At 39.3% G+C, this 12439-nt stretch overlaps 1 protein-coding gene across 1 annotated transcript in view; it reads left to right on the top strand.

Annotated features, from left to right (window-relative positions):
• The first annotated feature begins 9083 nt into the window (after positions 1 to 9083).
• The window catches only part of LOC140656917 (polycystin-1-like protein 2), a 42669-nt gene continuing 39313 nt past the window's right edge, over positions 9084 to 12439 (top strand). Inside the window, 2 exon segments of the mRNA XM_072873195.1 lie at positions 9084 to 9471; positions 10020 to 10184. Coding sequence (XP_072729296.1) covers positions 9084 to 9471; positions 10020 to 10184 — 553 coding nt within the window.

Here is a 12439-nt window from a genome sequence, read left to right as displayed (position 1 = left end):
TGTGTGTGTGCATGTGTGTTGAGTATAGACTTACTTGTATATGCAAAGCCCAGTAAGGGATTTTTCAGCAATGTTAGAGACTGAAAAGGATCTGGCAAAAAAGCAAAGCCATCTAACTCTACTTCCACTAAGCCATGGGGACATTTTCTCTGTCCATTATGTTCTGCTTTGCTTTAATATGTTCTCTTCAGCGTATCCTCATCCATCCACATGGCCACAGCTCTTAATGCTGTAATTTTAATATCTGACCTGTGAACGGTCGAATCTGTAGCAGTGCCAAGCAGATTTCCATAGAACAAGCAAGCAATAAAAAAGATTAATTTGAACCACTTTTGGAAACCTTGTTAAAAGTTGTTTGAATGGAAGAACAAGGAGCTGCAGATATCCAGCAACTTTTGAAATCAGCCCAAATGTGTTTTGGTAGCAAATTTCAGGTGTCTGTGTCTGAAAGTTTTGTCCCATATTTTGTAGAACTTAAATAAGGAGGCCTTGCAAAGTTCATTTTTTGTGCTTGTCAGTGAAAAATACTTTATTTAGCAGTAAACCACTTTTTTGTTTGTTTGTTTGTTTTCATCATGCTAATGACAGATAAGCAGTTATGGAGCAGTTACGGTATGAGAGATTAATTTGCTTGCTAACTGTCTAATTTCCCCCTTTTTACATTGAAATGGAGAAATATCAACATATTGATTTACTATTATAATGTGTAATTATCAGCAGAAGTAGATGTGGATTAGGTGACTTTTCTAGTTTTATTTTTTCACAATGTTTCTTCTCCCTTTGTAAAAACACATGTTTGATGGAAGAGCATAGAGAAGGTTATAGAACTCCATGTTCTAGAGAGCATAGAGGAAATACAACCCTCTCTGGAGAGACTACCTGTGGCTCTTTGATCTTGGGTTTACCAGACACATTGTAACTCATATATATAATGTTTACCAAAATATTATAAACTCAGGGAGACTGTGCTGTCTTACTCCTCCTGGTAAGGAATATTGAAAACATGAGCCTTAATGCAAATGATCTAATCCCATGGTTTGAATAGCCTCTCCTGATGCTTGACCTAATTTACAAGCGCTATCCAGTTGCAGAATCCTTCAAATACAAATCTTCCCCTAACCAAATCTAGCATTTCTCCCCACAGCTTCCTCTCTCTATTCACCCCTCATGACAACATTTTTGAAGTTACCAGCTCCCCACCTCAGGCAGGTTTTCTTCACTGTATTTTTTTCTGCTTTACACAATTGTGGTGAAGCCTACAAGCTGTTTCCTCTTGGGTTGTTTTTGCTTTCACTTCCCTCCAGGCTCTGAGTGCCTTGAGCTTCTCTCCCAAACTTAAAAAGGGCCACGAAGACATCTTTGGAGCAAAGCACTACCCTGCCCAGCATTGGTCTGGTTGTACCCTGTGGCCATGCAAGGCTGGGGATGACATTTAGGGTGTGACCTCTGTGCTCAATGGAAAGAAAATTTCTCAAGGCAGAGGAGCTGGCTAACTAAATTTCTAGTATAACAATAATGTCATTGCCGTGTGTCTACCTTTGCATTTTTGGTTCACTTACACAAGCAGCAGATCATTGCCTTATAAATCAGAGACACACCAATATTATTCCTTATCTCTATATTGAAATAGAAGTACTTAATTTACTTTAACCTCAACCTTTCTCTTATAAAATTCACGTTCTAATTAAAGCCCATTAACAAAGGTCAAATTACCTGAATGTGACTTTAAGCTGTGCTAAGAACTTTCAACTATCAACTGCTATCTATTATTTACCAAATAAAGACTCCAATAGTAAGACTGATACGAACTTAAGAGTCATTCTTGCTGAAATCACACGGATTGCTATCTCACTGTGCCAGGAGATGTAACCTCTAATATTTGTTAAATACTGTCTTATTGACATGATCTCATTTCAAAAGAAATACCACCAGCACTATCTAGGAATACTTCTCTTGCACTGTCCAAGTATAATTGCAAACACAAACTACTAACATAGTTTGTTCAAAGTTAAATAACAATAGTTGTCATATATTATTCTGACAAGGTTTTGTCTGGATCAAAACAATTTTGATCAAATACTGTTTTGATCAGTATTGTTTGGATCAAAATAATTATTTTTGTGAGATTTTAATTTTCTTGGTGATAAAAAGACTTTTTTCTTTTACTAAAGTCATATTTTTAATAAATATCACCAGAAATACTGATTCATTCATTTAAATAAAAATGTAATATAACTTTGTATTAAAAGTCTTCAGTTGCTGAGGCACAGAACTTCTGGCCCACCCCTACTAGTATCCAACCAGACTGAGCTCGCCTACTCATCATAATGCCCAAACATTTAAATGCTCAAACATTTAAACACTAGACATTCAAACAAGTAAACAGGCACAGTATCCACATAACCTTCCTCACCATAAGACTTTTATAACCTTATCTGCACCTTTCAACATCCCAAGACTATTTACATGTTTTAATATTTAACACGTTATACAGTTTGGTAATGTGTTTTCAAGTGGGCAGAATGACAACATGAAGGTTGGCATTCTCTTCCATGACCGAAGGTGTAGAAATGGTGTTACAGACATTTACAGTGACAGAAGTTAATGCTGCTACACATTGTCCTACCTTTTAGCCTACTGGACATCTTTGGGAGAACGTAAAAGAAAAACTAAAAAGAACTGTTTTCTGGTTTTAGTCAGGTGGCATCTGAGTGTAGAGTGCTTAACACAAAGGCAGCGTTCCTGAACAGAGAGACTGCTGGACCTCCAGTCTCCTCATTAGGGGGACTGTGAACCCAACCTCTTTTGTAAGGGGTTGGATATCGATTGATGGGAGACATTATTAATGAAAACAACTTGTAACACCACTTTTTTCTTTCTGTTTTCGTGTCCTGTAAGCTCAGAAATAGCTCATAACAAGCAGAAGAAAAATGTATAACAAAATTAAATAAAACAAACAAGAGGTGGAAGCTGGACTGCCTTAGAAATCTGGCCAGTCTTACGCTTATGGAAATCTGGAGTGACTGCAGAGACACCAGTAGCATTGTGATGGCTGTAGATTCAGATTCAAGCAATTTTTTTTTTGCCTCTGTGTGTGTATTAGGAAAAGTTCAGTCCATTTGTATCTACCAGTTAATGTATTACCCAAAGAGGGTACCTTTACTCCTTAGGACAGTTCTCTTATTTAGATATTAAGGTAATGGCACATCTAAATTGTGCCAGTCATGATCATAAGAACACATGAGGTGTCAGCAGATGTTTCAGATAGCTCTGCTACTTTCTGTGTGAATTCAAGGCTAACCTTAGCCATCCATAAGCCTAGCTTGATTAATGTTCTTATGGGGCACACTTATCCTCTTCTTCCCAATAGTCGAAGTTCTGCTGTGGGAGGCAATAAAACATAGGAACTAGATGGGGAAGGGCAGGGTATTGAGGCATCAACAGTATGGCAGGTGAGGAAAGTCAAGTTACAAGCCCAAAGGCAATACTAGATGCTTCTGAAGGGACAGTTCCTAGGAGAAGATCCTCAGGGACTTATGCAGGCAACAGTTGTGCCAGAAGGTAACAATACACATCCTATAAACAGAAATTATGTCCAACCCAGCAACTCCTGAATGTAGTGCTACTTATCTTTATCTTGACCCCATCACGCCAGGCATGAATGTCTAATTTAATTATTGCACCCTGTAAAGATAAGAATTGTTTTCCCTGTTTTCTAACCAAGATAACATCAAAATTGCAACTCGGCAGGGCTCACTGGTAAGTTCACTGTGTTGCCACATGGAAAATTAGACAGTAGAGCAACAACAAAAACAAACCCTTTTGAGTCAGCAAATAACTGGGTCTCACTATCAGGACAAGCAGTCCAGGAGAGCAGCAAGGAAGGAAGCGTGATTGTGACCCACCTTCTTAAACTAATTTGCAGATGGGGTTTTTTTAAAGCCAGTTGGAGAGATGGAAGATATAGGTGCACCTAGGGGCTTTTCTTCTCCCCTTCCCAGACAGTCTGCCCAGTACTCCATACTTCCTACCTATCTGGGTAATAATGAAAGTGATCTTTTCAAGAGGTAGTTCTGCACACTGCGGAACTGTATATGACACACTAAAATGGACTACTCATGATCTTTTCTCAAGTTAATGATACCTGAAAATCATCTTTTTTCTACCTCAAATCCAAAGTAATGTAAATAAATTTTCCTTTTATATGATTATTCAATTCATAGAACAGAGATATATTTATATTCCTGATAAAATCTACACATTACATTCAGTAATATTCAGGAATATAAAGATGGTAATTCCTCCTATAGAGAGTAAATTTACTTGCTCTTCCTCAAGGCAAATGAACAACAGCCAAAATGAACGAGGGTGTGATTTATTCCTTCCCATTGGCAGCTCTTCACTTCCTCAACTCTTCAAATCTAGTACTTTCTGGCCCCTATTAAGGATTGTCAAGCTCTTCTGCTGTGCTGCAATGGCCTTTTGAATCACAGGACGCTCTTAGGCTGTTATGATGCAGCTTCAGTCTGCACTAGAGTACAAATCAGGACCACCCTGAAGTCAGTGGCAGCACCATACCTCTGTTCCTTGTCTGCGCACCAAGCTCTCCAATAGCCCAGTGAAACTCTGGAAACGATTTTTCTCAGGTCTGGGACACCAAAGTTCAGAAATAGAAAAGTCCTATGAATGAGCCGTGTTCTCCTAATAGCAGCAGTTGGTCACGGATAAATTTGCAGTTGGATTCAGGGTGCCCTGAGCTATAGAGATATTGATTATGTTGAATAAGAATTCAGGCTTGTATTTTTCAAAAATTGCAAGCCAGTGCTTGGTGCCTAATTTGGGGCATGAAAGGCTGATTCGCAAAGGTGTCAAGGCAAAGCTACCACACCTACATATGTCAGATAAGCATTGTGTATGCTCATCTCCTGTTCTACAAGAATTTGGGCATATAAAGCTAAACTTTCCAAATGGCATATAATTTACATATATAAGCTTAGATTTGAAAAAAAATTAATTAGTGATTATGAGTACTTTGAGATTTGGCTACCAAAACTGAGCTGGTTTTAAGGGGTTCAGTTTGTAGCAGTGGTGAACATCAGCTAGAAGGTTCCCTTACCGCATCTCAGTGTAAGCCACCATTATTTTTTTTTAACACCTATTAACTTTTTCAGCATCGGAAACAAAATATGCTTCAGATTTCTTTCACCTCAACAGCTTCTACTTCCAACAACAACAACAACAACAAAATTAATAAACCTTGAACGATCCATTTGAAAACCAGGAATAAATCATTCATTATTGTCTTCTGTGATGTTTTATATAGCACAATGCTTTGCTGAAGAAACTTTCTCTTGATGGCCACTATCTGGTGTAACTCATAAGGACAAGTTAAGACTCTGTAAGAGATCTGCAGGGCCTCCTAAAACATTTCTGAGAAAAATGAAAGACTTATTGCAACAGATGCAAGAAAATTCACAAACAAAGGAGTTATTCATAGCTTTATCGCAGCTTGGAGTGAGGGTGTGAAAATATTGAGAAAGCTTTGTCACTAATTTCTTGTCGAAGCTTGCAAAACACAATTGCTTTGCAAGCCTTATTTTAGCTGGTGAATATGTTTTAGTTTAAGTCACTGGTACATAACATGTGCTGTAAGGGTGGTTGGTACATCAGCCTTTCAGGCAGACAGCTATAACTGAACAAGGATTAACAAGTCTTGGCTATATGCAAAGGGCTCATAGTTCCTTAAAAACAATGCTCATGTACAGACTTCTGTTTTGTGAGTCTGTCCCAGTTCTTCAGAACTGTGCAAAAGGCAAACAAAAACCAGCAAGTGAATGCTTTTGGTGTATCCAAAATCTATATAGCTGACATTATGCTTGACACTTCCCTGAAGATACTGGAGTGGCTTTACAATACCTGTTCAGGGTCAGTTACACTCCCATGGGCAGCCAGAAGAGGAGAACTTATTGTAATTGCCAGCCACCCCCTTGAGACAATGAGAGAGGTTTAATTAAGCACTTCTATGAATGACTCCCTATTGAAACATGCAAGATGAGATTACACAGCCAGGTGCACCATTTTGTCTCTTCCACACTAGCGTATGTGACTATTTAAGTAACTTCTTAAACTATTTAAATTATTTCAATTCAGCCAGCTACACAAAGGCAAATAGCAAAAAAAATTAATAAACCATTATACTGTGAAGCTTCATGTGGAATTCTGGCATAAGAAAACTATTTTTTAAAAATGTCTTTCTGTTGAGGAAAAATGCAAAAAGCATGTTTCCTACAAAATGGCAAATTCAAGGAGCACTGTTTATTTGAAATCAAGCCATTTTTCAGTTATGAGTGAAAAGGGCTTTCAGGAATTTTCTCTCTTCCTGAGGACCCTAATTGCTAATTTTGATGCTTTTAAAGCAGTATTTTCTTTTCTGTAAATGCTTTTCTCTTCCTTGTGGTAAACAGAATAAACTGACAGACTGCTTTACTGGCAATAAAATATATGAAGTTAACAAACTGCAAAAGAGGGAAACTGTCTTTCTTCCGTTCCCCATCTGCTGCAGGCAGTTGAAGAGTTACTTATAGCAACCGTAGATTAGGAGAAAAATTCACATTGCTGTAGAAATTGCCAACAGTAGACTCACTTGGAGAGCTTGGCTTTATTTGTAGACATTTCCAAACATTATTTGTTCTTTTTTGGGGCCTGTTTCAAAATCTGTCAAACCAGAGACAAGACTTCCATTAGTTTCAATGGCTTTGGAGCAGATTCACAGAGGATAGCCTGTGGCACCTCCAGCTCTGGCATTTTTAGCAGTAGTCAAATTTCCAGTTACAGAGACACAACTGAACGATACTACAGAATCCAGTCATCACAAATGTGAGTCAATGGCACGTACTGGAAATGCATAGTCTGTATCACTGAGCCAGATACAGTTAAGTACAGTCTCCTTCATCACATCTATGTTTTCGGAAACAGGCTGTGTTTCTCATATCTAAGAGGACAAAATGGGATGGCTGGCTGCCAGCTTCTCCAAAGCCTGGCAAGTCAGCACAGCCCAAGAAGAAGCAAAGATTCTAAAGGAAATGTCATGAAAATATACAGTGGCCAACTAACTGAAGAGCAGCTGCCCTCAGCACTGACTTTTGCAATAGCTTGAATATAAAACAGTTGGGTTGGAGGTTACCAAACTGAAGCCTATGAAGTTTTGTGTCCAGTCCAAAAGGGGCTCCTAATTTGCAGACATCCTCAACAGAACCAGTTGATAATCATAGTTATATGGTCTCTTCCAGGAAGGGGATGGGTGTCTGGGCAATGACTGGGCCAGATCCATCAGCTAATTAGAATATGGATTGGCCTTCCCCAGAGCTAGGAAATCCAGTCTGAATATTCATATCTCAGCTGCTCCATCAGCTCTCCCTATTAATCAGTCAGAAACTAATGTAGGATCTGCTCCAAGGGTTCCATAGCTGAGGTAAATCTTGATTTTCAAGTGTGGTGGGAAAGGGGACATCCAACATAGTGTCTCTATCATAGTGCATCTTCTTCCCCTATCCTCTCCTACCCTACAATTGTCCTACCCATTAAACACTTTCCTATGAACTTTATCTTGAAAACCCTGATCATAGTCCTGCTTTATCCAGCTGAGCCAGGTGACTATGAACTGGAGGTCCAGAAAGGTCTTGGGATTGCAGATCACTCTTAAATGCTTACTGGATGCAGTACACATACTTTTCTTTGCAAGAAAGCTTTAGAGAGTTAGAGCCAGACTGGCATACTGTGCAATGTGTGCATTACCTTCAGCTCAATAGTGCAATGGAGGTGGCATTTCTGCAATGTGGGAATTCAACCAAACATCACTGCTTCCTGCATCTCTGTGATGCAGTAGCTGGCTCAGCTCCCTGACCCATGTCTAAATATAAGTGCATGTTCTTTCAGTGTCAGGTTATGGTGGTATAAATTAATGATAATTGCATCAAAATCAATTGAGTTAATGCCAAGGACAGGAGGACTGCAATAGCTAAAGATCCTTATTTGTACTGTATTTCTGCTAATACAGTGGCCTTGTAAACCTGACGGGTATCTTTTGTAAGGAAGTTCAGAGGCACTTAGGGATTTCAGCTCCTAAATGTTGCTGGGCTGGCTTCCCAGAGTCCATCTGCAGCCTTTGGAATGTGCACATAGGGCTCCCAAGTAGCTCTGATGATTAAGGCAATACTTTTCTTTTCTTTTCTTCATCTTTTCTTCTTTTCTAAATACCTGTTTAATATACGAATAACTAAAGTTAAACTAAATAAACTATTTAGTTTAATAACTAAATAACTTCATCTTTTCTAAATAACTGTTTTAACTTTTGGCCTTCCCTTCTACCTCCTAGCAGGTATGAATATAGTAGCTCTATATAGTTAAGCAGCTTAGCTTTTAAGGGATGATGGGAGCATTTAACTTGGGGTGTAGAATTCTAAACAGACACAACACTTCAAAATTAAGCTTACTTGGGACAGCTGAGATGTACCTGTGTATATGTAAACAGGTGGACAGGACGAATATGATGCAATAATTGTTGACATTGCATTAGCATCCAAAAGAAGCACCTCAAATAATAATTATTAAAAATAAAGCGATCCAAAACAATGAAATGTATCTAGAGGAGCACTGTGTGTTTTCCCATCTCATAACTCCTTGTGTTTCTCATTTTCCTCATTCTCCTCTCATTCTTGCTATTATATCTCTTTGTTGTTGTTGTAAAGACCTCCAGCTTTAGTGTTCACTCAATGATGCCTTTGATGTAGGAGCCTTATCTCACTTTCCCATGTGTCCAATAGCAGCATACATCAACTTTATCTCCTCTGCTCGTGAGGAAAGCAATATTCTAATGTCTTCTCTTCAAACTGACTTCACATGGAATGAGACATTTATACAATAGGCCTCACAATGGCCATTGCAGTGACTTAGCTTCAACACTTGTTGTGTGTGTCCTCAGACGCAATCACCGTTATATATTAGAAGCAATCTGTTCCATGTTCTATTGCTGCTATTGTTGCACGCAGCAAAGGGGAAGGAGAAATGCTGATGATATGACCAGGATGACATCTCAAGCTTTTGAAGAAGGCAGCAAAACGAGTGGTGATATGATAAGCAAGACCAGTACCACACAGGGCACTGAGCTGAGAATGTGGCTTGCAGTCGCAGTTCTAATTTCTCTTGCTGTATGCTTGGCTGTGGAGGAGGCAACCATTGATGAAGGAATCCCTTGCTCAAAGTACCAGCTAGCTTTCAACTATTCATGCTATGAGTTTGTTAGACTCCAGCATACCTTCACAAGTGCCCAGAGCTGGTGTGAGAGAGGAGGGGGGCACCTTGTCTTTATTGAAAATGAGGAAACTCAAGAGTTCTTGCAAAAACATATTGCTGAGGATCAGGAATGGTGGATAGGATTGATCTCAAACTCCTTGCTGAATGAAACTACTGACGGTAGGTGATTTTGAAATCATGTCTTCTTTAAAACTGTATCAGCCCATGATGCTTACTTAATGTGACAACAAATGCAATCAGTCCCTCTGTAGACATCTGCTGAAAAGCCACTGTCTTTTGTTGCTGTAACTTCAGATTTATATTAAGATGTTTTAATTGCCTGCTTCACTTCCCAGTTGCATTTGTCACCCTTTCCATCGGATCTTGTGGTGGTGAATTAGATCAGCTTGCTGACCCAGTGAAAAAAATGTGCTGGGTTAGTTCTCTAGTGGAAGAGCAAGCTGAGCCAATTCACCACACTAGGAAGTGCTGCAAGATCTGATGCAAGGGAAATGGTGGAATCTTGAGGCTGGGAGCACAGGGGGAAGCGGCAGTGTCTTTTTTAGTGATTATATCAGGTTAAATATAAAATGTAATTTAAGATCCCTACACAAACTAAACCACCTCTGCTTCAGTAGGAGCAGGCTACAGTCCTGCTCTGCAGGCTCTGACTGTAATTGTATTACTGTGGAAAATAAACATTCAGGACACGATTACTTTGTTCACAGGGTCAATGATTTGGCTGGACACTTCAAATATAAGCTACAGTAACTGGTACAAGGATCAGCCATCTCCCTTCTCATCCACATGTGGGTACATCCTGAAGAATGCCAAGTATCAGTGGGGTGTGACTGAAAATTGCAGCCAGGAATTTGACTTCATTTGCGAGTTTGGTAAGATACACAACAGCTGGAACTGAGAAGTGAGCATGCCATATTCACAACTGTGCATAACTTGCCTTGTTGCTTTCAAAGTGGCTGCGCAATAACTTAATAAAGCTTATTAAAAGTGAACAAGCAAAAAGCCATATAACCCCAGCAGGTGCTCTTTTTCCAGTGTTCTGATGTAAGATCTGATCCAAAGAAAGGAAGAACCCTGAAATCACTGGGAGATGTAGTTGCTCAGCAGGTAGCCATTAAGGCCCAGGTTTCCAGTAGAGGGCTAGTAAAATAGAAATGGATCTGAGAGTGAATCTAAATGTGTAGCAGTCCATGTCTACAGCGGACGTAAGCTAGCTAGTTTAAAGCCAATTTGAGTAGTGCATAATAGGATGGTTGCAAGAATAAACTCCCACAATACCATAGTACCTGAGCTAGGTGGGACCTGTATGACTGCCCTGTAAACATACTCTTAATCATAAATATATGCCAAAATAATTTCCATTTGTAACTGAAGCAAAAATACAGCCAGGCTTCCAGAGACACCAGTCCTAGCAGCCCGGAGTAAGCAAAAGTGAGAGCAAGCTTTTCTTGTTCCTTCTCAGACCCTTCCATCAGGTAAAGTTCGAGGGCTTCCCCAGGATAAGGAAGCAGACAGGAACCTGTACTTCCTGGTGGCATTTTAGTGCTCAGAAGACAGAAAATCTACAGACATTGTGTCCCTTAAATTGTGACTTGGAACAAACAGTCCTGGAAGGGAATACCGGCAATTTCGTCCCATTCAACATATAGATATGAGGGGAATTTGAGTTCCTCACACTTTGCACGTAAGCCAAGCATTTTAAACTGTAACTAGACTGTAACTTTTAAACTGTAACTAGAACTGAGGTCACAAGCACTGGAAGGACAGTCTGGCTGTAAGCTCACTAACATAAGAAAACGTCTTGGAATCCAGTATGCAAGTACAGGTTACCACAAGCCCTAGCAGTGCTACTGCCCTGGTCTAGTACTGTACTACTTCTGACATAATTAACAAGTCATTCCACAATCAGCAAAACTAATAAAGTTTTGTTTCCTGTCCTGATTTTCTGTTCCACTTCCCTTCCCTACCCTCCTCCTCAGCACTCCCAGTTCACTCCCATATTCCCAGCACATCCCACCTCTGCAAATACTTTTTCCTCCCTCAGCTCCCTCCCCTGCAGTTCTGCAGCTGTCTCAGAGCTCCAGCCATACGTGCTGGCCAGTTGAATCCCACATCATGGAACATTGGCTTATAATCCCTACTCCTAATAGAGGCACTGAGGTAGCTCTTTCTCTTCTACCTAGCTATTGATTTTAATGAAATTTTAGGGTGTTTTGAGGTTTATATCTATACATCAAATTTGACTGAGGATGACTAACATTAAAAATGATTGGGGGAGAGGAAATTGGCAGACAGCACAATCCCTTAAGCTTATTTTCCTTGCAAAAACAGATTAAAATTATTTTTCCATTACAATCACAGTAGACAACTGTCTGTTTGTAAGGAAACTATAATCTGTTACCATAGGATCTGACTTAAAGCCCATTAAATTCAAAGAGTGTTTGCATTATTGAGCAACAATATGTCCTACACTACATCCATCATTCCATTACCCAGGAAACCGAGAACAGATTGAGGCAATTATAGCCTTGTTTTCAGTATCTACCTAAGGCTATGTCCATTAAAACACATACATATTTCAATAATAGAGTAGATTCCTCTTTTCCAGCTTTGCATGCAAGGAGTTAGATCTAATATCTCAAAGAAACAGGGGCAATATTTTCATTAGTTTCCTTCGGTGTTGAATGTTTGGACATTCTGCAACCTGACGGTGCTTAAGTTTGTCTCTCTGTAAAATGGGCATAGTGATACTTAACACCTTTACACACAGCTACTGTGAGGCTTGGTTCACATTGAGTTTGAAACTTCAAATGAAACTGATAACTTGTATCTACTTGATCATCTGAGATAGGTATATGTGTACAAACAACTAAGCAGACAGCTTTCTGCCTTCATCCTTTCTGTGGTCATCTATCCTAGCATTATTTGTGTCTCTCAATGCAAGTAAAAAATTTCCTTATTATTATTTCTTATTATTTCTATTCTACCATTTGGTGCTCTGTAGGCTAGCATTTTGTTGTAGTAAAAATATACGTATTGAATCAGGGTTTGCACATAGGAACACAAACCAGCTTCTGTACAGTTTTGCATGTAAAAGTTGCTGAGACAGCAAATACTATGGGAACTC

This window comes from Ciconia boyciana, chromosome 9, assembly GCF_034638445.1.
Source record: "Ciconia boyciana chromosome 9, ASM3463844v1, whole genome shotgun sequence".
NCBI lineage: Eukaryota > Metazoa > Chordata > Aves > Ciconiiformes > Ciconiidae > Ciconia > Ciconia boyciana.
Note: the sequence above shows the minus strand (reverse complement) of the source record. Positions and strands in the feature narration are given on the sequence as shown.